The sequence below is a fragment of the Callithrix jacchus genome, chromosome 4 (genome assembly GCF_049354715.1).
Source record: "Callithrix jacchus isolate 240 chromosome 4, calJac240_pri, whole genome shotgun sequence".
Lineage (NCBI taxonomy): Eukaryota > Metazoa > Chordata > Mammalia > Primates > Cebidae > Callithrix > Callithrix jacchus.
In genome coordinates this window covers 9,516,947-9,542,288 of record NC_133505.1, presented here as the reverse complement: position 1 = coordinate 9,542,288, position 25,342 = coordinate 9,516,947, and the positions used below count along the sequence as shown (strand labels likewise).

The 25,342-nt window shown below is 44.1% G+C and overlaps 1 protein-coding gene and 1 pseudogene across 14 annotated transcripts in view; both read left to right on the top strand.

Annotated features, from left to right (window-relative positions):
- CDKAL1 (CDKAL1 threonylcarbamoyladenosine tRNA methylthiotransferase) overlaps positions 1–25,083 on the top strand; it is a 736,106-nt gene extending 711,023 nt beyond the window's left edge. For all 13 annotated transcript variants that reach the window (XM_078368217.1, XM_078368209.1, XM_078368220.1 and 10 more), the window contains one exon: positions 20,945–25,083. In XM_078368217.1, the coding sequence (XP_078224343.1) occupies positions 20,945–21,136 (192 nt within the window). In that variant the 3' untranslated portion in view covers positions 21,137–25,083. The remainder of the gene's footprint in view (positions 1–20,944) is intronic.
- On the top strand, positions 5,267–20,930 carry LOC144582014 (dolichyl-diphosphooligosaccharide--protein glycosyltransferase subunit TMEM258 pseudogene; annotated as a pseudogene). The gene has a single exon (XR_013533661.1). The product of XR_013533661.1 is annotated as a dolichyl-diphosphooligosaccharide--protein glycosyltransferase subunit TMEM258 pseudogene (transcript).
- Positions 25,084–25,342: the final 259 nt, after the last annotated feature.

Genomic DNA, 25,342 nt, shown 5'->3' with positions numbered 1-25,342 from the left:
CATGAATCTGGATTCTCACTACCCAGGTTTGAATCTTGATTCTACTATACAAAAAATATGACCTTGGGCCAGTTACTCAATGGCATGTCCCTCCACCTCAGTTCTCCCTCTGTAAATGGGTGATAGTAGCACCTGCTTCCCAGGATATACATGGAAATGGCTTAGCAGTCCGTAAGTATTGGCTACTAGTTTCATAATGTGCGATGCATGCCAAGGCATTATTTTACTTTAATCCATGAAGTGAAAGTTGCACAGTATTTTGTCATTTCAAATGTGGTATTCATCAGCCATAGATTTCTGACACTGGCGGATGAAACAGACCAACTGACCAGATGCCTCCACGAGAATGACAAACAGAAAGAGACTCCAGTAATACTCCCATAGTGTTGGCTATTCTTACTACAGACAGTTCTTCCTTTTACTCCTCCTGTCTTTATTTTTTTAAAGAATATTCTAGAATGGAAGCCTGGACTTACTGTTCTCTTTCTTACATGTTCAGAGAAGGCTGCCCTGGGGTGTCTAAGTGCCACCTGTTTCTCATTCCTGAGCCTTTGATCCTAAGAGCGGATTCACTTGAGCGGTTAGCTCAGCACCGATACAGCCGACTGTGCTCGGAAAGGAAGTAGAACTTTTAAAGGGTGGCATGGTTAGCTTCATTACCAGACAAGGGCCAGCAGGATATTCAGGTGGACTGAGTTTTATGTACAAACTAGACTGTATGTTCAGAGCGTTGACCCTTGGCAAAACATAGTTAAAATGCTTTCCTCTCCATCTGACTTTCATTTCCAGAACCACTGAAGTGAAAGGGTCTATTAGTTCAAGGCCAGATTTGAAAGCACATGAAAACTACATTCATGAGGTTAAGAAATGGCTTAATAATTAAGTCAAAACACTTGAAAGTGGGTCTAATTTCAGACAGATCAGCTAACCATGCTAGAAGCAAATGAGGGCATGTTTCTTCCTATTTTTCCTTCCACCCCCAAGATACTGGCTCCAATCCCAAGCAGTTTTTTCAATTCCTTTTTTTTTTAAATTAAACTTTAAGACTTAATTCTCCGTTGCCCATATGCTAAGTTCATGTCATAAACATAACCGTAGTACACTTAATATTTTACGCATGTCTTCTCTTTCATTTTGTATCCCGTTAGTTTCTTTTAAAGAGTGGTTGGGACATATTTGAGTTTCACAGTCTAGATGCAAAGCTTTTATTCTGTGCTGCTGAGCTATCTTTTACTGGCCATTGCAGCTGGACTAGTATGACTGTCAATTCAAATTGTGTTTAGTGTGTTGACAACCTTCCGTGTACCAATCTGAGTAGCATCCAAAATATCCTCAGAGTGAGCTGATGCTGAACAATTACCTTTCATTTCACTTGCATCACGGTGCAATCACTGATGATAATTCTCTTCCTCCTGAGGGTTGTAGCTGGAGCATCATGAGGGAAATTGCGTACATCAGGGAACTAATTGTGCCTTGATAATAATAATGGCTACCATTTAGTGAGCCTCTACTATGTGCTTGGTCTTGAGGCCTTCGACGCGTGTTACTTCAGTGTATTTTTCTCTCCTGACCTAGGGCAGCTAGAATGTAATGAAGTTCTTTACACAGCTGTGCACACCCACACAGAGGCATCCTAAGACGGGACTGAGTTGGCATTTTCCCCACCTCTCCATCCTTTGCCCACATTCAACATAGGAGGCCGAAAGAGCAGTGAGCCTGGGACAAAGACTGGACTGACTTCCCTAGCTGAGCGCTAGGGAGAAGAGCCAGGCCGCAGAGCCTGAATTACTCACATATACATCATGTAGGTAGCACCTGGCCTCTTATAATATGTTGCAGTGTTTATTATCCAGGACCTGGATGAAGTCTTCGAGATAGAAATGATGAATATGGGCTTGGTCTTTGAGGAGTTTTTGGTCTGGCTGTTCCGCTGGTAATACTGCTTATCAGCTGTGACCCTGGTAGGGAGGGACTGGCTGAGGGAGGCATCTTGTGTAGGTATGCTAGCTCACCTGTGAGACTTCATTGCTCTTGTGGTTAAAGTTTTATGGATGATTTCTTACCAAATCTAAAAGGAATCTCTTAAGAGCAAGAGGTATTCTTTCTCATGAAAGCATCGAATGGAGAAAGCTTCCTTAGGAGAACCAGAGCTGTATTTCAGCAGCAGAACCTGAAAGGTCATCTCAGCCCAACCATCTATCCCTGCAGGATGGGACTAGGGAAGCTCCAGAAGATGATTCTCTCCTGTGATGATTTGAACCAGGTGTCCGGGACCACGCGTCAGCACTCACGTTTTCACTGCACTATTTCCCCTTCACGTGTCTTTACCTTTTTACTCAGTCAGCAGTGATCACTGATGAGTATGACACTCTATTCATCAAGGACCTCATTGTGCCTTGATAATAATACCTGTGTGCGTCAGGACTGCCTGTGTCAGTCCTGGTTTCTACCTGTTGTAATAATATTAATAATATGCCCTTTTTCCACTCCTAAAAGTATCCTAGTGTGGATGATACATCATATGGTCATCCTATAAATTCAAAAAGTGGATCCAGCACTGTGTCAGGAACTGCTTGTGATACAGATGTCTAATACATAATCCGGCCCTCAAGGAATTCAAGTCTTGTTAGGAAGAGAAGATACGTGCCGCTGTGGTCTGATTGTTGGCGTCTTCCCAAAGTTCAGATATTGAAACCTAATCACTGATGTGATGGTGTTAGGAGGTGGAGCCATTGTGAGGTGGTTAGGTCATGAGGGCGGAGCCTTCCTGATGAGGATTAGTACCTTCATGCAATACTAATGAAGGCTCCAGAGAGCTGCCTTGCCCCTTCACTGTGTGAGGACACAGCAAGAAGGCTCTGTCAGTAAGCTAGAAATCTGGCCCCCACCAGACACCCAACCTGCTGGCACCTTGATCTTAGATTTCCCAGCTTCCAAAACTGTGAGAAGTAAATCTCTGTTGTTTAAAAGCTACCCAGTTTATGGCATTTCGTTACAGTCACCCAAACGAACTAAGACACATATACATATGAAACAGAATCTGTAATATGTCAAATGTGAAACGTTAAACTGGTTGGTATTAGAATCATAAGAAGTTGGAAGATAGGAGATCTCTGAAGACTTGAGGTATCAGGGAATGTATGGGTAAGGATTCTTTGCAGACAACAGGCAGCAGTTTAGTTTAACAGGAAGGAGTTTATAAAGGGATGCTAGATGGTCCACAGAATCGTCAGAAGGGCTAGGGACCAGAATCTTTGCCAAGTTTTCTGAAAACAACACCCAGAACCACACAGGAGCTTCCTGTAAGAGATATCACCTCTGCTCCCCCTACCCCAGCAAGGCAGGAGCCCCATGCCCTGTCTGCTTCCTCATGAAGACTCCCAGTCAGTGTCTCACATATATTACATCTGACTGTGGAACCCAGGTCTCATGTTATACCCTGGGGACAAAGGAGGTTGGAAAATCGTTTTTGGCATCTGTATTAATGGGGGTGTGGAGAGGGCTTTCAGACAATTTCTACTACAGAGAGTTTCAAAGATATGGTCGGATTAGAACTGGACTTTGAAGGTGAAAAGAACTCAATCAGGCAAGTAAAGAAGGAAATTTGTCTCACTGTGAAAGGAACCAACGGTGAAGTGACAGAATGCAGACTCAGATATCCATAAGCAGTTGTGGGCAGTTGGAAAGCACAAGGCAATAATCTTGAGTATAAAGAATGGGACTTCTGGATTTTGAAGTCAAATAGGATTTATACCTAACACGTTACAAACAAGCACGTGTATTCGTCCCAGAAAGGTTAGGCTGTGCTTTGGTGACAAATTAACCCTGAAATCTCAGGGCTAACGTAACCAAGGTTCATTTCCTGCTCACACTGAGTGTCTAAGATATACCATTTCGTGTGTAGTTTAGAGTCAGGTAGTTGTGTGCTCCACACAGTCACTCAGGGACCCAAGTTGACTGCATGTCTCCATGGCAAGGAAAGACAATTGCTGGTGAACCAGGCTTTTTACTGCCTTGTCACAGGAGTGGCACATGCTATTTCTATTCACATGGCCCTATTTAACTGCAGGAGTCTGGAAATACCTACTTTTGTTTTAATAAGGAGGAGAAAATACTGGTGAATGCTGGAAGTTTCTACCATGCATGTGTGAATATTTTGTTTTGCTTTGTTTTTGAGACAGATTTCATTCTCTCACCCAGGCTCTGGAGCGCAGTGGTGCAATCCTGGCTCACTTGTAGCCTGTACTTCCTGGGCTCAAGTGATCTTCCCACCTCAGACTCTGGAGCAGCCGGGGCTACAGACGTGCACCACCAGGCCTGGCTAATTTGTTAAATTTTTTGTAGAGATGAGGTCTCACTTTGTTGCCCAGGCTGGTGTCCAACACCGGGGCTCAAGCAGTCTTCCAGCCTCAGCCTCTTGAAGTGCTGGATTACAGGCATGAGCCCCCGTGCCTGGCTACATGTGGGAAAGTTATTGAACATGAGCACAGCATAGTGGAAGTTTGTATATGAGGGAAAGCCCATGAAAGCAGGACTCACCTTGCTCGTCTACCCACCACTGGTTCCAGGCCCTAGATCAGTGCCTGTTTCATAGTTATTGAATGAACTTGGCTTTTGGCGATATGCAGGGTGGAAAGGGATGGGTTCTCCAGCAGAGGTAGGAAACCTACTTAATAGGTTGAAATCCTCTATTACTTCAACTAATACGGACATTAATATATTTTTCAATGGTTAAAAAAAAATCACAGTCAAGCCACTCAGCTTGCTCTTTGAAGTCATTTGACATCTTGATAAGCAGATTGCAAGTGTTTTCTAACATAGTTAACAATGGCTAAAATTTTTTTCATTATTCATTTGTAAATTTTTACGTATTTAGGGGTTACAAGTGCAGATTTCTTATATGCATGTAAGCAGTGTTTTAAGTTTAAAAGCTTTAGAGAAACAAATTTCCTCCTGTTCCTCTAGCTCCCAAATGCAAGTCTGTAAAATTACTGAGAAACAGAAATATTCAATCCATAGGTCAAGTCTGTTACCTAGGACAGTTATCTGATAGGAAGTCAACCTAAAACATTAAGATGTAGCACCTTTCAAATTTGCCAACCCCTGAGAAGGAAATTCCAAAGGCAATAAAGGCAAAGAACCATTGCAGACTTTATCAAGATCAGCGTCTTCCCTTCCACAGGCCCCTGGCTCGCAGGGCTTCCTTCTTGCAAACATCCATTTAAAAATAATAGAGCAGGGCGGAGCGGCGGCTTAGCGTGAGCTGGGCAAAATGGAGCTCTTGAGGCCATGAGCAGATACACCAGCCCAGTGAATCCAGCCGTCTTCCCCCATCTAACCGTGGTGCTTTTGGCCATCGGCATGTTTTTCACTGCCTGGTTCTTTGTTTACGAGGTCACCTCTACCAAGTACACTCGTGATATCTATAAAGAGCTCCTCATCTCCTTGGTGGTCTCACTCTTCACGGGCTTTGGAGTCCTCTTCCTGTGCTCTGGGTCGGCATCTATGTGTGAGCACCCAAGGGTAACAACCAGGTGGCTTCACTGAATCCCTGCTTTTGTAAATTACTTTTTTTACTATTGCTGGAAGTGTCCCACCTGCTGCTAATAATAAAGGCAGATGTATGGAAAACAAACAAACAATAGAGCAGCCCTAGTAACCCTTAAGCACATCAGATCAGACTGTGGGTTTGGCTTTTTGGCTCGGTTCCTTACCAATTGTGATCGTTGCCTGGTCACTTACCCTCTCTAGGTGTCTCTCCTCATCTGTAAATCGGGAGGAAGAGAGTCCATTTGACAGAATGGTTTTGGCACTGAAGTGAGATAAAGCTTCGGAAGCACTGAGCGCTATGTGACACATAGAAGTGATCAGTGAATATGTGATGCGGAATGGGGGGACATGGTGATAGTGAAGACTTACTTGGGGCCTAGTTGATCAAGTTACTAGTAGAATCTCATCCATGAACATGGATGATGTTTTGCCCTAATCACCTGTATGCCATAAGATGAGGACTTGGTCCTTGGTCTTTTTAAACATGAAGTCTTTATAAGCAGCAAGAACATTTGTAAAGGATAGCTGCCTGAAATACATACTTTTTGCTTTTCAGTTCCCCCTTTTCACTGACTTTGATTAGCTATTTTTTTCTGTTATCCTTCATGTGAACGCAGTTCCTCTGAACAGTCACAAAGCATCTATAGTATAGGATAGAGGTATTCACTGCAGGTCTTTTTTTCTTCAATATTCCTGTAGGAGGTGATTTTCCCTGCTGTGTACTATATCATCTGAAAATAAACAATCTGCCTAGCCGGTCCCCCTATTTCTGCTCTGAATATAAATCAGATTGTTTCTCTCTCCTCCTCAAAAACCATCTAGTGCTCCATGACTCAGAAATTCCATATATATCCAATAGAATTGAAAGCAGGGACTCAGTTATATCCCAATGTTCATACCAGCATTATTCATAAATAACCCAAAGGTGGAAGCACCTGAAATATCTATCAACAGACAAATGGACAAACAAAATGTGGTATGTAGCAGAATGGAATTGTATTCAGCCACAGAAAGACATGAAGTTCTGACACATGCTACAACATAGGTAAACCTTGAGAACATCGTGTGAAGCAAATAAGCCAGACCAAAAAAATGCAAATACTGCATGATCCCACTTAGGTGAAATATTGAGAATAGACAAATTCATAGAGACAAAGTACGTTAGAACTTATCAGGGGCTGGGTTGGAGATGGACAGTTCCTTCTTAAGGTTACAGAGTTTCTGTGCGGGGTGATAACATTTTGGAAATAGTGGTAATGGTTGCACAACGTGGTAAATATAATTAATTCCATTGAATTCTGTACTTAAAAATTGTCCAGATAGTAAATATTATGATATATATATGTACCATAAAAGTTTTCATAAAAATCGTCTAAGGTTTCCCAGCATGTTCAGCGTGAAAGCTAAAGACCTTACAACAGCCTCAAGACCCCATGCCTTGACTTCTCTCCCCTCGAGAACACTGGCCTCCATGCTGCTCACTGAACGTTAGCACACGAGGTCTGCTCCCTCAGGTGGGGCAGATGGGTGGGGAAGATGGGTGGGGAATGCCTCAGGAATTGAGATGGTAGAGGAGAAGAGCTAATGGAGAAGAGGGAGGTTAGTGACGGGCTCATCTAAGAAAAGAAAGAGGTTCTTAGGGAGACTGCTTGGAAAGTTAGTGTTGGCAGAAGCCCACCCACAGCTCTTGAGCCCCTCATCCTGGGCCACTTTTTCTACCTTTGACCAACTCTTCCCCAACCCCCATCTCTATCCCAAATCCTTCTAGAGCTTCTAACTTACATCACATCAGCCATGATGGGGACTTGGGATGGGCACTTACCTGCAGTCATTTCTCTAGTCTGGGTGCTGTAACTAGGAGTGGCGTTGGTTTGGCTGCAGTGCACAGCTTCCACCTTACCAGGCTGTGCCCTACCATCTCCGAAAGTGGCTATGTTAATTTCTGCCGTTCCCAGCAGCAGTGTCAAAGAGCTCTGGATTCCCCACATTGTCACCCATACTTGATATTGTTCAGTTTTTTTACTTTTTCCAACCTGGTGTATGTAAGTTGGTGTTTTTGTATTTTTTTTTCTTCTCTTTTGAGACAGTCTTGCTCTGTTGCCAGGCACTAAGCTGGAGTGCTAGTGGTGCAATCTCGGCTCACTGTAACCTCTACCTCCCTGGTTTAAGCAAATCTCTTGCCTCAGCCTCCCAAGTAGCTGGGACTACAGGCACGTGCCACCACGCCCAGCTAATTTTTGTATTTTTTAGTAGAGACAGGGTTTCACCGTGTTGGCCAGGATGGTCTTAATCTCATGTCCTTGTGATCCACCTGCCTCGGCCTCCCAAAGTGCTGGGATTACAGGCGTGAGCCACCATGCCTGGCCAGTATTTTTGTATTTTTAACTCATTTCTCCAATTACAAATGAGGCTGACCATTTTTGAAATATGTATTTATTGGTGTACTATACACACACACAAACATATATATATGTGTGTGTGTGTGTGTGTGTGTGTATATATATATATATATATATTCAGATTTTCTCTTCAGTGAAGAATCTGTATAAGCTTTTTGCCCATTTTCTTCTATTGTATGATACCTTTTCATTGATTTTTAGGATTTCTTTTTTTCTTTTCTTTTGAGTCAGGGTCTTGCACTATTGCCCAGGCTGGAGTACAGTGGCGTGATCGTTAGCCCACTGCAGCCTTGAAATCCTGGCCTTAGGTGATCCTTCTGCCTCAGCCTCCCAAGTACCTGGGACTACAACCTTGCACCACCATGCTCAGCTAAGTTTTTTAAAATTTATTTTTATTGTATTTATTTATTTTTGAGATGGAGTATCACTCCGTTGCCCAGGCTGGAGTGCAGTGGCACGATCTCGGCTCACTGCAACCTCTGCCTCCAGGTTCAAGCAGTTCTTCTGCCTTAGCCTCCCCAGTAGCTGGGACTACAGGCACCCACCACCATGCCTGGCTGATTTTTATATTTTTAGTAGGGACAGGGTTTTGCCATGTTGCCCAGGCTGGTTTCGAACTCCTGACCTCAAGTGATCCACCCATCTCAGCCTCCCAAAGTGCTGGGATTGTAGGCATGTCCAGCTATTTTTGTAGAGATGGGAACTCGCTATGTTACCCAGGTTGGTCTCAAACTCCTCACCTCCAGCCATTCTGCTACTTTGGCCTCCTGAAGTGCTGGGACCACAGGCAAGAGCCACTGTGCCCAGTTGTGATTTCTTTATGTAGTCCAGAGTAAACTATATGTGAAGCAAGTATCTCTTCCCAGTTTGCAGCTTGTCTTAACCTTTCTAGTGCTTTTGTTTAGAACTTGGTGTATTTTTGTGGTTTAAGAAGTATGTCCTCCCTACCTTGTGGTTAGAAAGGTTTTCCTCCCATATTGTCCTAAAATTTTTCTAGTTTTTCCTTTGCTTGGTAAATATTTAATATACCTGAAATTGATTTTTAAACATGGTAGGTAGGGGTTACATTTCATTGTTTTATGTGTGTTTAACCACTTGTTCCAGAACACTTTATTGAAAGTCCATCTTTCCTATTGGTCTTTAATGCCTTTGTTATGAATCAAACTTCTACATGTGTGTGAACTGGTGTCCAGCCCTCTACTTGGCAGCTTTTTGTATTAGTTATCTGTTGCTGTGTAACAAATTACATAAAACTTCGCCGCTTAAAACAGCAAGCATGTATTACCTCACAGTTTCTGTGGGTCAGAAATCCAGGTGCGGCTTCTCTGGGTGCCTGTGGTGCAGTGCTGTCCTTCAGCAGCAGTCAGGATGGCAGCCGGGGATGTGGTCTCAACTGAAGACCCAAACAGAGAGGATCTGCTTCTAAGCTCACTTATGTGGTGAGGGCAGAATTCAGTTTCTCATGGGTTGCTGCATGAAGGTCTTAATCCTTGGCTGGCTGTTGGTCAGAGGCTTCCCCCATTCTTTCTCCTGTGGGCTTCTGTATAGGGCAGCCTACAGCATGACAGCTGGCTCCCCTCAGAGTGAGCAAGCAAGCCGAGAGAGAGAGATGGAAGCTACAGTACATTGTAACCTAATTTTAGAATTGACATCCATGATTTATGCTGAGCATTAGAAGCAAGTGAGTACATTCAGACCGCAGTCAAGGGGAAGGTATTCCATAAGGGTGTGAATACCAGGAGGCGAGGACCGCTGGGGATTATCTTCAGGGCTGCCTACCATACTTTTATATAACCTAAGTAATTAAGTCTTGTAATATTAATCTCTTCCTAGGTATTTTAAGTGACTTTCCATAGGATCATTATTTTTTACTTTTAAAAACTATATTCAAAATAGAAAGAATGGGCATGTCTTGGAACAGATTTTTGAAAGAAGGCATAATGGAACTTTGGGAGTGATAGGAAAATATATGGAGATGTGATCTTTCTTCAGATGGTTGGGTTCAGTTTAGTTAATTATAGCAAGTACAGTCATGCTCGGTATCTGTGGGGGATTGGTTCCAGGACCCCCATGGATACCAAAATTCATGGATGCTTAAGTTACTTATATAAAATGACATCATTTTGCATATAAAATATATGCACTTTCCTATATGTTATATTATCTCTAGATGACTTTTGATATCTAATATAATGCCTGTACATCACTTCATATGCATAGATTCAAGGTAATATTCAGCATGTGGTGAATTCAAGTTTTGCTTTTGAGAAGTTTGTGGAATTTTTCCCCCTGAGTGTTTTCTGTTTGTGGTGAGCTGAACTTATGAATGTGGAACCCACAGATAAGGAGGACCAACTGCATATACCATGTAATTTTCTCTGACTAGTTTATCTGCATTTTCCCAGTGCCAAAACTATCATGGTGATAGGTAGGAAACATTTCACGTATTAGCTTATCATTTATGAGATTGTTTGAGACAGAGTAAAGCACGTGCCATTTCCTTTATTTGTTTTATGCAGTTCATAGAGCTCAGTGATGCTAACTCCGTATTTCCAGTGTCATTTAAAATGATACTTAGAACAGGATGAGAAGGTTGTATTGTCACAACAGCTAACATCACACGTGACTCCTTTTTCATTTAAAATACAAACCAAATGTCTGCCAACATGCTTTCATGGGTACCTAGTCGGAAGGAAACCCTTAGAACAATTATTCTGAGCTGAATTGATGACTTAAAGATGACATTTAATACACCCAGTTGTTACAATCATCAGCATTCGAGCTCAGTGCTTCCTGTGGGCACTCCCTGGAATGAGAAAGGTTTTGCGTGTGGTTTGAGAGATTATGGAAAGGTCCCCATCATCAGTAAAGCGTCTTGACCCAACTCACTTTTTCTTTCTTCAGCTTTGCCACACCTGTGGGCAGCTTCTGTGCATACCTATGCTTATCTTCAGCCGCCAATTAGGAATAGATGCACGGACATTTCTACTGCTGTCGTGAATGCTGTCATTACAGACTTCATTGTTCTAAGTGCGCCTCTTGGTTCCTTTTCTATGTCAGAGCTTGTGTGTCTGTGCGCACAAGCACGTGTACTTTTTCGTCTATCTTAGGCTGATTTTTAGTTAGCAGAAGAGACTTACATGACAAGTTCTAGAGTAACTTCCAAACTTTGACTCAGTATGTAACTTGGGTTTTCCTTGTGTGTAGTTACTAAAAGAACCTTCTCGGTGTACCTCTCTTTGGAGAACAAAATTTGAACAACAACAAGGAAGGAGTAGACACATCTCCAGCTAAGGTGCCGGATTCTGATAGCGTACCTTCTCGGCAGAGCTTACTTTGTGGAACTGGAGAAGTTATGTATAGACAAATGACTGTGCACCACTGTTGGCAAAGGTTTCTATACTGTGTTATGAATTCTAGATCTGTTTCTTCTGCCCTACACGCTCCCCTTATTTTGGTAAATGTAACAAGCCAAAAATTAGGAAAGTATTCTAAGCTCATTGGAATGAATATTTGGTACTATGCTAAAGATGCAGGTATTCAGATAGAAGCCCGCAGCTGGAATGTAGAGACGGCATTACAAAGCCTGAGGGGCAACCTTTGCTTATTCCTTAGCATGAAGGATGGATGCAGCCTTAGGAGGTTAAATTGTATTGGAGAGATTAAATTGTAATTGTGGGCCAGGAACGGTGGCTCACGCCTGTATTCTCAGCACTTTGGGAGGCTGAGGCAGGTGGATCTCTTGAAGTCAAGAGTTCAAGACCAGCCCAGCCAACATGGTAAAAATCCATCTCTACTAAAAATACAAAAGTTAGCTGGGCATGGTGGCGCATACCTGTAATCCTAGCTACTCAGGAGGCTGAAGCAGGTGAATCATTTGAACTCAGGAGGTGGAGGTTGCAGTGAGCTGAGATCAAGCCACTGCACTCCAGCCTGAGCAAGAGAGTGAGACTCCATCTCAAAAAGTAAAAATAAAATGTAATTGTGTAGAGATAGCCTATAATTTTGTATTCAAAATGAGAATTTTTTTTTTTTTTGAGACAAGGTCTTTCTCTGTCACCCAGGCTGGAGTACAGTGGTGCGTTCGTAGCTCACTGCAGCCTTGACCTCCTGGGCTCAAGTGATCCTCCTACTTCAGCCTCCTTAGTAGCTGGGACTACAAGTGCATGCCACAATGCCCAGCTGATATTTGTATTTTTTTGTAGATGGGGGTTCTGCCATGTTGCCCGGGTTACATAGAAGTCCTAGGCTCCAGCAATCCACCCTCCTTGGCCTCCCAAAATGCTGGGATTACAGGTGTGAGCCACCATGCCCAGCCAGTGTGGAGATTCTTTCCTGATAGTAAACTGGACTGCATAAAGGATGCTTTCAGATTATTTCCTCACCCTGGTCACATCTCTGGTTTCAGTAGATTTTCTACAGAGCCCATATGTTCAAGGCTTGGTGTGGGGGTAGGGGGGAAGCCTGCTCTAAACTCTGATTTATCTTGAGATATGAGCTATCAAAGAATTTTTTCTTCATCCCCGTTAGATTGCACTTCAAGCTCTAACAGTGCCTCTGAGCCATGAGAAAAATTTACACATAAGAAATGTTTTGAAGCCATTAAAAGAAGTTCAGAGCTTAAGAGCTGGTTTCACATCTCTTGAATCAGATGAAATGTGCGCTTACAGAGAGTAATAATTAGGTGATGGGCAGATGCCAAGCTCTGGGTTTTGACATGATTATCTCTTTCATTTGGCACAGTTCAAGTGTGCGGGTTGGGCGTTCTGAAAGAGAGGGATCACTGAGATGGCGCAGGGGCATATCACATCTGTGCCTTTGGTGGACGTCAAGGCAGAATTATTCAGAATAGAATCTGAAATGCATTTGATCCTACAGTAGATAGTTTAATAATTTATGTTCATCCTTATCAGCAAAGCCTTGTGTTTACACTGCTATCACCAAAATAAGATTTAAGAAACCCCGTCCGTGATATTAAGATTAGAGAGTTTGCGTGTATGTGTGTGTTCAAGTTTAACATTTTTCTTCATAATTGTAATGACCTGATAGCAATTACACATTTGGGGTGAAAGGGCCAAGGCAAAAATGTCATATGAACAATGTCTGATGTAGAATCTCCCAGAAGTGAAACAGAAAGGCTGACAGTACTGTGCTCTAATTGTGTGACTGTGTGACAGAGGTCTCACAATGTAAATGTTCTTCCAGAAGAAATGGAAAGGAACGGTTAATTCCAACTTGAATGTGTTGATCCTGTTCCATGCCATGGTGCCTATAATGCCGACGGACTACACACACCCCATTATTTTCACTGACTTCAAGATAAAATGCTAAAACATTTTTGGTTTGGAGATAACTGGGTACGCCTACGTATATGATATTAAAGAGCTCCCAATTTGGGGAACGTCTAGAAGAGTAACGGAGAAAGGTAGCTTGGCCCCGTCACTCCCCTGTATGTCCCGGTATCTGGTAGTAACATGAAGCGCAGGGACAGGGTTGTCTTGTCAGTTTGAGGAGGGGCGCTGGCAACACTCGCGGGTGTCAGGACAGAAGAATTCATTTAGAAGCTGTGCCACAAGATGGGAAGACAGGTGGCAGCTCTCTTACAGGGATCTCTTTTATTTGAGCAGAACCAGACCAACTGTTCCTCGTTAAAACACATTCTGCAACGTGCTCTAATGTGAGCGCATCAAGTGCGTACGCATGTGTGTGTTCGGAGCATACTCAGAGATGTGCCACCTACGGGTCACAGTTAAAGTCTCCACGTGGCTTAGAACTGCAAGACGGGTAACGTGAAATGTCTCCGCACAACTCGAGGCCAGCTTTTCTGGAATGGCCTCTGTAGGGAAACTCAAAATAACCCCACTGCGCCTGTGAGATGCGGTGGCAAGTCAAGTGGACATAATGTATTGGGTGGGACTGTTGATCTTGATCGTCATTTTAATAACTATGCAGAAAATCCTTGCTTTTTCTCATGTATTTATATGGAATTATCAGTGTATGTCAGCAGTGTTGCTGCGGGGCTGTCCTTGGTATGACTAAAGCCAGGCCTCTCATCTGCTTCGCTATTTCTACTTCCTATCAGAAATGTGGGCCAGTGATTTAAAGAGAGGGTTCACTCATTAGCTACGTCACCGAGTACTTTGAAGGGTTAGAGAGAATGCGTAGAGCACTTAGAGTCCTACTAGGCGGGCAGTGAACGTTCTCTCAATATTTCTGCTTAGGATTTTCACATAGAGCCTATCCTCTGCCTTTGTCACCGAATCCTTGTGCTTCTCATTCTCCAACCATGTGCCATCTTACAGCTTATCAATATTTCATATGAGAAGGAAGAGGACTTGGAAGAAAGGCCTGTAAACAACATGACTTCCTTCCATTGGGAGCCCAAGCCCATCCAGCTCCCAAGAAAGGAATCCTTGTAACTAGATGAAGAAATAACTATAGGATGCAAAGGAATAAGCAGAAACGCAGACACCAATTCAGAAAATGTGAATCAATCATCATTTAGGTGCCCTTTCCTCAGTCTTGTCTCTTGGGGCTGAAAGACCGGTGAGTCAGACACATCTGGAGGCCCATTTCCTCCCCATTTTCCTAGCAGGCAGTTAGCTTGGCAGAAGGAAGAGGCCTTAGCAGAGGCTGAGCTTTGGAGTTTCCTGTCCTCTTCCCCAGGAACTTCAGCCAGCCACACAGTCGTCTCAAGGTGCCCCGTCCCTCTTTCCTTGTAAACGTGTAGAGCGTCACGCTTCTGTCGGGTGTTCTCTTAGGCAGCTCGTGCAGCTCTACTTGAACGGAGCACACTTTCTGGTGGGATGCAAGCTTCGGGGCTCACATATGTCAGGAGAGGTCGGCACCGTCATGTCCTCCACACAGAGATGTCGGTATCCTTATCACCTGGCAAAAGGAGTTTTGCAGATGAGAGGATTATTATGGATTATCTAAGTGGGTTCAGTGTAAATCACAAGGGTTTTTATAAAAATAACCCTATGATCACTTGAGGTCAAGAGTTTGAGACCAGCCTGACCAATATGGTGAAACCCCATCTCTACTAAAAATAAAATTAGCCAGGCATGGCAGCATGCGCCTGTAGTCCCAGCTACCCAGGAGAATTGCTTGAACCCAGGAGGCGGAGGTTGCTAGAGAGCCGAGATCGTGCCACTACACTCCAGCCTGGGTGACAGAGTGAGACTCCATCTCCAAAAATGATAACCCAAAGCTACTGGCTTTGAAAATGGAAAAAAGGGCCACAGGCCAAGAGATGTAGGCAAATTGTAGACACTGGAAAGAGCAAGGAATTAGAAGAAGGCTGCCCAGCCAAGACCTTGACATAGAACTTCTGACTTCTTAAGATATCATGGAATAAGGTCTTTCTATTGAAAGAGAATGGATGCATACTGCTTAATAGCCTAGGTTTATGGCGATTTGTTCAAATAGCAATAGAGAACTCATGGAACATGCTGCTTCTCTGCTGGTAAGGTTTTTCCCTCGTAACCCTGTGTCATGTTTATGCTATGTAGTGTTGGTGATGTATGACTTTTTGTCCCATTTACTTGCCAGTCTAGTAAGAAGTATAAGAATAGGTAAGTGGCAATCCATAATGGAAGGGGTATTTGCTCCTGTATAAAATGTGACTATATGATACTAAGTAACAGGTAGCAGTGGCAGTATGCATTCAGCCAACACTGGCCCCTCCTAGGGGCCAGGCCCACGGCATCCATTGGGGAGAAAGGCCACCTCTGCTCAGAAGGAGCACACCCAGGGTGGCACAGGAGCCATAGGGTGCTCACCGCTGTTAACGGGAGCTGGGAGGCAGCCGGCTGACAGGACGAGCAGGCCCACGCCGGGTGGGCAGTGGGTGACAGAGATTTCCCTAAAGCAGGTCCTGTCTTAGTTGAGACCTGAGCAAACAGTAACTAGAGGAGGCAGGGGTGGGTGATGGTTTTAGCTTGGAGCTTTTCCAGAAGGCGCACACCACAGGCTTTACCACCTCAGAGCCCGGGGAGTAAGAGGTGCTGACTACACAGTGGACGTAGCTTCTGCCTCATGGGTTAGCGTTTGTGAGGATATTGGAGACAGGACATTGTCGTCTCAGGACTGCTAGTAAGTGCTGTGGGCGGCTCTGGCCTTGCCTGGGTTTCAGGCCACACCCCTGTGATACACCTTACTAGCAGCCCTTATTTGTGAACTTTCTGTATTCCAGGCACGCTGCCTGGCTCTGGGCACATCCTGTCCCTTTCGATAACATCTGAAAGTCGTGGCTTTCCTCCTTCACAGAAGGGCAGCCAGGCTTAGGAAGTTTGAACCAGTGGCCTAAGCTGGCTGGCTGAACCTGGGTTCCGTTTCTGGTATGCCAGAATTCAAAACTCATGCTCATTCGTGCACCTGTTGATGGTATACATAAGGAACAAAAACAGCACAGGTCAATTCTACTTGAGAAGCAAATAATGACTCTGTAATTTTTAGAAAGAATTTGAGGACGTTTGCATTTTTGCATAAGATATCATGGAATAAGTTTATTTTCAGGACACGTAATCTGCATATATCTAATTTAATCCTCATAACAACCCCTATGGTGCACAGATACTAGCAGTATCTCCATTTTACAGGTGAGGAAAAGGAGGCAAAAAGGGTAAAATTTGCCTGAGGATCCTCAGATGGAGCTGGGATTAGAGCCCAAAGCTCGAGGACTGACTGCTTCTAGAACCGGTCCCATCTGTGCCTTGTGGCGTGAAACATGCTCAAGTTAAAAGCATCTCCTTCCTTTTCCCAACAATACGTGGGTAACTGCTAGAGATGAAGGAAATTATGAGATAAGCTGTTGTTACCCGAACTGTCTGTATTGAACGGGTGGAAATCTGATCCCTAGTTTCTGAACGGGAAAGTGGTGTTTAATTTCGGTATTGCTTTAACAGATTGATAAAACTAATCTAATTTTCAAAACTGTAGCTTAAGAGTTAGGAACTCAGTAGGTTTAGAAATTAATCAGGGGAGCAGTGAGATTTACAAGGAGGACAAACCCATGTTAATCAAAGTTAACACAGAATGCATGATGGGAGTTTCAGTCCCTTAGTCTATTACAGCAGGATAAATACATGGCTCCTTTTGAGTAGCAAAGGTCATATCCCACCTTCTTTCAAATTTCTGTTTTGAGAAAAGCGTTTCTAAGTAGAATTTGAGTTCTTAAAAATTGAGTTGGCGTACATTTGTTTTAAAAAGCAATAACATTTTTCAAATTTGGTGTATGATACTTTTAGAGATGCATATGCATATTGAATTTCAGGAACTAGCAATCTCGATAAGGTTTCGAAGCTGTAGGGAAGGTCTGAGCCTCTGTTTACTTTCTAGAACTATGCTTGTCACATGTGTGTGGACTTTTCCATCAGCTGTTTATAATCACTTCTCCTATAAGCACTTTTTATTTTCTATTCACAATCCCTGCTTTCAACTGCTACCTTGTACATTTACATGTTGGAGCAACACTTCGTATTTCCCACATTTCTAAGCTAGTTTTTCTTAAGTATCTCAGTGGTGGTGGCAATTGAAATGTACAAAGTTAGCTGGTTACTGATTATTCTGTCATATGAGGAACTTTTTAAATATCATATTTAAAAATAGTATCAAAATCCTTTCATCAAGATCTTGATTTGGTAAAAGGTGAGAAGAATGAAAGGGCGAGGTGCAGTAGACACAGGCTGCATGTACCCACTCCTGCCCCGCTGTCACGCTCCTGCCTTAAAGAGAGTGGCAAGTCTGTGAGCGTCTGTACATGCACGCATCCTACATGCCGCTCCGCTGGGTGCTGGGTTGTCCAGCAGGCTCAGGAGGGAGGCTCAGCACCAAAACACCTTTTCTGAATCAATGTTCAAATGTGTTAAACGTTTGAGGGGTGGAAAGAAGTGAATGCCCAAGGAAGAGTGACTGAATTGAACATGCCCACAAATAATCCACTCTGATTAATAGGCAAGAAATTTTCTGAAATTGTCATCAAAAGTCGAAGGATTGTTGCCTTTTTTTAAACCCAGGCCAAGACGGCACAGTATCTGCACTGCTTCATGAAACAAAATCCAACCTGTGTTATAAACCAACTAAATGCTTAAGGCTTTTGAGACTCACCTAGTCCTTCCCCAGGTCAGCCTGACACCTGGCCTGGCACCGCTAATCACAGCACAGGTGCGGAACCAAGGTCAAGCATTCCCAACTGGGGATAGGGAGAAGGGTGGATTTTCCCCGAAGCTCATGTAGCCAGTCTCAGGGTCTTTCACTTTGAGGGGCCCTTTCTAAAACCCTGGACCTAATTTTGTATTCATTACGTTTTTCTTAAAGAGAAGGCTTCAGAACCCACAAAATCTGGGTCCACTCCTGGGTGAGAGTATCTGTGAACCTCCTGAAGACAGTGTGGGTATGACTGTGTGGATATGTAAATATACTTCCATATTTTTCTGAAAGGGTTTGTAGTTTTCTCAAAGCCATCTGTGACTTAGAAAGGTTAAAGAACTCAGGCCACGGAGCAATTAATCAACCTCTTAATTCTAATCTTATGAAACCAAACTTAGTAAGTGATGGTTTAATTAGTAGAGGCCATAATTTGTGACTCAAGTAGAATAGCTTCCTGAATGTATCACAGGACACACTGCTCACCAGAGACATAGATGGGAACGTTCTTGATGGTTGCCCACTCTCAGTCACTCATTCATTCATTCCTAAACACTTAACTGAGTACCTGCTCTGTGTCTGCAGCCTGGTAGGCTCCAGTATTTGAGACATGAATTAGACAGACTCACCCCTTTTGAGAATTCACATAGTTCCTATCAATTCAGTTGAAGGAGGTCTGCATTCTTTCTCAAGTTTCCCACGTGTCACTGCTGTCCTTGAGATCTTGAGGCTGTTATTAATTGAAATAGAAGCTCTTCAGCATACACCTTGCTCCAAAATATTACACGGAAAGCCAACCTCGTAACAGAGCTGTGACCTGGGGGCAGGGGCAGGTCTGGGTGCACCACTGAGCCCCGGCTCCTGCTGCCATGGGGAGAGTGGCCCTGTTCTGTCCAGCTGCACGTGTCCTTAAGAAGGACTCCGAGTGCAGGGAGACCAGCAGGGTATCGACCAGATACCTGAGGAGTGCAGCAGTAAATAATGCTTCCACTGTATTGGAGTTGAGAGACTTATCCTTCTGGCTAACAGCTTTATTAACTCTGCTGTTTGTTAGTCTCCGACAGACAGAGCAAGAATTCTTCCCACACAATCACATGTAAATATGAACTCCTTTGCATTCAAATCCTATTAATTCTACATCAAAAGTCTGTTGTTCCCTCTGCTGTCATCCTCATAGAGGTCCTCATTCTCTCCCATTTCATCTGCTGCTACAGTACTTACCACTGGATTTCCTATCCCATTCTCCTGCCTCCCTTCAATCCACCCCACACATTCCTGTTCGTGTTACCTTCTGCAAAGCACCATTCCAGTGCCTCTCCTGTGCAGGGTGAGATTCAGCTTCCCAAACAGAAACCAAGGAGGTAGCAGGGGATTGTTAGAGAGCGTGGAAGGGAAGCCTGAGCAAAGTACCATTGTTGTTCCAAGACACTTGGCACTTCTGCAGATTTCCTGTCCTGTCCTGCTCCACCTCTGGGTATCCCTCCGCCCTCCCCATTGTTCCTTCCATCCACGTTTCTCATCTCCCGCTTCCACACCCCTACTTCCATCTCTCATAATGTTATTCCGGTTTCAACAGAGGAGTCCCATATTATTAAGAGAGGCACTGATTCTGAAGCAGGTACACAAGGTAAAAATCTCATAAGTTGAGCTTTGAAACTCTAGAGCCAACCTGAGAATAGCCAGGTGCTCCTCTCTCCACTCCCCTGGGCACCAGCTAAGAAGCCCCTGAACAGAGACCACTGAAAGAAAGCACAGTCAGGTCTTCAGCTTCTCAAACCCTGCCCAAGCAGGGTTTCCCAGCCTGCTCTGTGTCCGGCGTGAAAAGAAAATGATAGTATTTGTTGGGCACACAAGGCACTTTGAGGGGACCGAGTGTGGGGTCATTTGGGGGGGTTCCTCTTGGTGCAACCATCCTGTGACAGAGGACCAGCTAGGAGTCTTTGTCCTAGGGATGTTTGCTAAATCAGGTGGCTTCCACTTGATGGCTGGTTGCTTGTTTTTGAGACAGGGTCTCACTCTGTCACCCAGGCTGGACTGCAGCCTTCACCTTCCAGGTTCAAGTGATTCTCCTGCCTCAGCCTCCAGAGTAGTAGGGATTACAGGCACCCGCGACCACACTCAGCTAATTTCTGTATTTTTAGTAGAGACGGGGTTTCACCATGTTGACCAGGCTGGTCTCAAACTTCTGACCTCAAGTGATCAGCCTGCCTTGGAAGCGGGAGATGAGAAACGTGGATGGAAGGAACAATGGGGAGGGCGGAGGGATACCCAGAGGTGGAGCAGGACAGGAAATCTGCAGAAGTGCCAAGTGTCTTGGAACAACAATGGTACTTTGCTCAGGTTTCCCTTCCACGCTCTCTAACAATCCCCTGCTACCTCCTTGGTTTCTGTTTGGGAAGCTGCACTTCTGACCTCAAGTGATCAGCCTCCCCCAAAGTGCTGGGATTACAGGCGTGAGCCACTGCGCCCAGCCCATGGTGTTTCAGTTTCATTCTTCCATTGCATGGTTGCATCTCTCTAAGTGTCAAATATGCCTATGGTATGACTCCACTTTACAGATTCTACCCTTCATGAATTCTGCCTTGATTTTCTATCAACATGGCCTGTCTTTCTCATACGGTTTATGTGTAGTCTAGAGACTTAGGAACTTGGCCTGGCCCTTCAAGGAAAGGAAGTGACTCATTCATGCCTACCTTGGGCCCACCCGGCTTGTGGTGGGTGTCCGCACGCGCCTCTGTTGAAGGAGAACTTTAGAGGCAGCCCTTCTGGAACCCTTTACTTGATTGATGTCACAACAGGGCTTTCTCTGCATCCTGAAAGTAACTCTTTCCTCTGTTTCTGCATCACAGGAGTTCAGAAACGGGCTTGGGAACCACGGGAGTCCAGGATCCCACACCCCTGCTGCCTCTCAGCACGACTCAGCGAGTTCCAGAATGGCGCTGCGCATGCCCAGGCGACATCAAGACTGGGCGCCGAGGACGGCCGTGGGTTTGGCTCTGCTGGCTCTTCTTTTGGCTTTTTTTGTCAAGGTCTATAATTAGAATACAACTAAATGAAGCATCTGTAAAGAAGAATACGTTTCTAATTAAAATCTTCAGTGAAGAGGAAAGCGACACCTCCATTCTCAAAGGGCAATGATTCGTACTGGTCACACTGCCTCCTCTTCGGCCGTTCTTAATGAGGCTCCTCCTGTCTCACATTGAGTTGGACATATTGGTTATCTGACCTAAAACCTAATCACAGCTACCATAGTATATCCTTAAAATTAAACTGCTTTTCGTTTACTTTTAGCAAGAAATGCAAGTGGTTGCATGTTTTTTTTTTTTCTGTATCCAATCTTTAAGTCAGCAACTAATTCTACAGTGACTCTGGCCATCTTTTCCTCATGTGGAAGAATTTTCTATCTTTAATACACTTTTTCTTTTTTTTTGAAGCAGAGTTTCGCTCTTGTCACCCAGGCTGGAGTGCAGTGGGACAATCTTGGGTCACTGCAACCTCTGCCCCCTGAGTTCAAATGATTCTTCTGCCTCAACCTCCCGCATAGGTGGGATTATAAGCATGTGCTGCCAAGCCTGGCTAATCTTTTGTACTTTTAGTAGAGACAGAGTTTCGCCATGTTGGCCAGGCTAGTGTCGAACTTCTGACCACAAGTGATCCACCCACCTCGGCCTCCCAAAGTGCTGGGATTATAGGTGTGAACCACCGCCCCCAGACTCTTTCATAAACTCTTTTAAGTGCATCTTCCCCTTAGGCTTTGTTTGGAGTCCCAGTGCTACAAACGTTTTATTTTTCACAACAGATGTGTTCCTGAAAAGTGTGTATAGAAACCTGTTCTGGGAACTTGACTGCTTTTAGAATGCACATGAAAAACGGTTTGTCTAAAATAAATTGTGCCCATTTTCTCACATTTTTGATCCATTAGTTTTTTGAGTCAGGGTGTCACTCTTGTCACCCAGGCTGGAGTACAGTGACACTATCTTGACTCAATGCAGCCTCCACCTCCTGGGCTCAAGCAGTCCTCCTGCCTCAGTATCCCTAACAGCCAGGACTACAGGCACATACCACTATGCCCAACTAATTTTTTAAATTTTTGTAGAGGTGAGTGTCACTATGTTGCCCAGACTTGTCTGGAACGCCTAGCCTCCCTAACTGCTGGGATTACAGGCATGAGCCACTCCACGCAGCCCAGATTAAATGTTTTCATTTCTACCTGCCATCATTGGTCTTCACTAAGTGAAGTGACTTCTTCATCAATAAATGGGACTGGTACACTAAGCAAATCCTATGTTGATCAGAATTGATTAGGATTGCATAGGTACAGGAAAACCACGTTCCTTGTAGTGACCATACGGTATTTTCCGTCTTGAAACCCATGACCCTCTTCAACTCTTTCATTTAACTCAAAATGTTTGTGTTTTTTATGTCTTTTAAGGAACCGAAATTAAAAGTCAGTTGTGTCCCAGTTGGTAAATTCTCGCATACATGTGCTTTTAGCGTTAGTACATTTCTCCTGGAACTGGTATGTGCTTCTAAGAGGTGTTCACGTGTAGATTGCAAAGATCCACCTGTGCCCCTTCTGGTCCTGCAGTGAACATCCACATGGGAGCACCCCTCACTTCTCAGCAGGAACGGGGAGAAGAGGACAAGAACGTGCCATGTGCTCCCTTCATTAGCTCTATGCAGTCATTTCTTTGTTAATAAACAGTGAGTACCAGTGTGGTACTCATTTAACACGAACCTAGCAGAGACAGAAATGCCATCCAAAGCCTGGAGTCGCACTAGATCAGACAGAGAAAGCGCGACACCTGTAACTGACTGGAGACAAAAAGGATTTTGCTACCTCCCTGTTCTGACTCTTCCGTACTCTTTTCCTCTCATTCTCTCATCTATCTATTTCCTACCTCCTAGCTCTATGCTCCCTCTCCTTCCTTCATTTTTTTCTTCTTATAAGAGAAAACACCCAGTCATCCAAATCCCCAGCTGCTGCCCTCACCACCCATGGCATGGATCCTCAAGGATGCTTTCAGCTGTACAGATTCTCCCTGCTCCCTGCCATGACTGTTCTTTACCTTCAGATTGGCTGTAGCTTCACTCTGCTCTTTGGCTCAGAAAGGGACCAAGGCCACCACCTGCAGCAGACTCGGGACCTTCCTGATATCAGCCTCCATACTGGTGAGCGGGGTAGCAGCGTTGTGGAAATCCAGGGATTTTTCTCCCCCGCATGACCTCCACCTACAGGGAGTGGGAGGGAAGGAGGAGAGAAGGATGTGGTGTGAGTCAGAAACAGTTCTCTTATGTACTGGACTCTGAATGGGGCTGAGTCTGGGAACCACGGGAGCAAGCATGGTCATCAGTAGAGCTGTTACGTTTCCCACCCGTCTCCTTCCTGCACACAGTGCAGCTGCACTTCTCCCGCCCTGCTAAAGTTAGGCATTCCTACATGGCTTATTTTAGCAGGTGAAATGTGAGTGGAGGGGTCCTGTTCTTCGGGGCAGACGTGTTCAGAGCTGGTGTATAGTTTACCCTTTGCTCTTCCCACTGCTGTGGTGATCCTGGACTTGTATGTGGGAATGAAGCTTCCCTGTCCCTGAGTCCCTGAGTTCGTGCAATGAGTAGGGCCCCTGGCCAGCATGTGCTAGACAGGCATTAGGAGCCAGAAACGTACTTGGGTTATGTGAAGCCGCTAGCATCTGAGGGTCGTAAGCCATAGCATAGCCTGATTCATACAAAGTGTCAGCCGTGATAGGATGCTTGACCTGCAGGTTATAAATGTAATTGTTACATTTTCTTTGTGTGCTTTGCATTAGTATCAAGGGCTGTGTGTGTGTGTGTGTGTGTGTGTCTGTACTTCTCTGCTGAGAAGGAACGCTATGAAGAGATCTTTCCAATGTTTGGCCAATTTTTTTCCTAAACTCTTTGTTAGAATAAAACATACATACAAAGTGGACATAAATCATAGGGATACAGGGGTTTTTAAAACCTGAGCACACACTGTAGCCAGCACCAGCGGGCTCCCCCTGCACCCTCCCAGCCATTAAATCTGCCCCGCAAGAAGTAACCAGTATCCTTATTTCTAACATCACAGATTGATTTGCCTGTTTCTGAACTTTCTATAAGAGGAATCACAAAGTATGGATGATTTCATGTCTACCTTCTTTCATTCAACAGTGATTGCGAGATACGCCCAGATTACTGTGTGTAGCAGTCATTAATTCACGGTAATTGCTGAATAGTATTTCAGTGTATGAGTATACCGCATGGTCTTACTCATTCTGCATTTGAGTTGTTTCTAAATTTTTGTCTATGATGAATGCTGCTGCTATAAACGTATTCTGTTAAGCATGTATGTGATGAGTACATGTCTAGGAGTGGAATTGCTGGGTCATAGGATTTGCATATGTTCAGCACAGATGCTGCAGAATGGTTTTCTGAAGTGGTTGAACCAATTTACATCCCCACCAGCACTTGAACTCTGCCATTCCCCCAACTATTTTTTCTCTTTGTAACTCTTTCCCTTCCACAAGTCATTCCTAATAATGATGATAATATTGACAACCATTAACTGTCTAGTCTTTAACTGAAAGGGGCTGGGTGTTATAATTTGCACTTAAAAGGTGTTAATCAGTCCCAAAGAAAAAATTTTGAGACCAGTATTGTTATTACCATCATATTGAGAAGAAAATCTGAAACTCAAAAGACTAAGTATTAACCTATGCAGGAGTCACAGAGCTATTAAGTTTAGAGGCAGGACTGGGATACAGCCTGACTCCAAAGCATATACTCCTCCAAGGAAAACCCTCCTGCTCCTCTGCCCCATGTTTGACTTAAACTTGGCCTATGCCCACAGATATGCATTTATGATCGACCATGTGGATGCCTGAGCTTGGTGTGGGGGCGCTTCAGCCCCTCAGTCTGTGTTATCCTGATCCAAAAATGTGCATGGTACTCAACAGACTTTTTAAATAAAGATTTACTAGTCAAGCTGTTACTTCGCCCCTCCCCCTTCCTTATTATCCCTGCTCATCAAGCATGAGATAGTCAATTTGAGAATGTGAAGAACTCTTGGGTAAAAACTTTGCTTTGTTGCTGGGAAAATATGTCTAAACATCAGATTTCCATATGTCATTCACTCAAAATATATACTGCTTCTACTGACTTCACTCCAGGTTGAAAATGTTAGTGTATATTGTAAGATGTCATGGAGGGAGAATTCGAGTTACAAATAAAGCTTCAAGAGGATTAGTCAT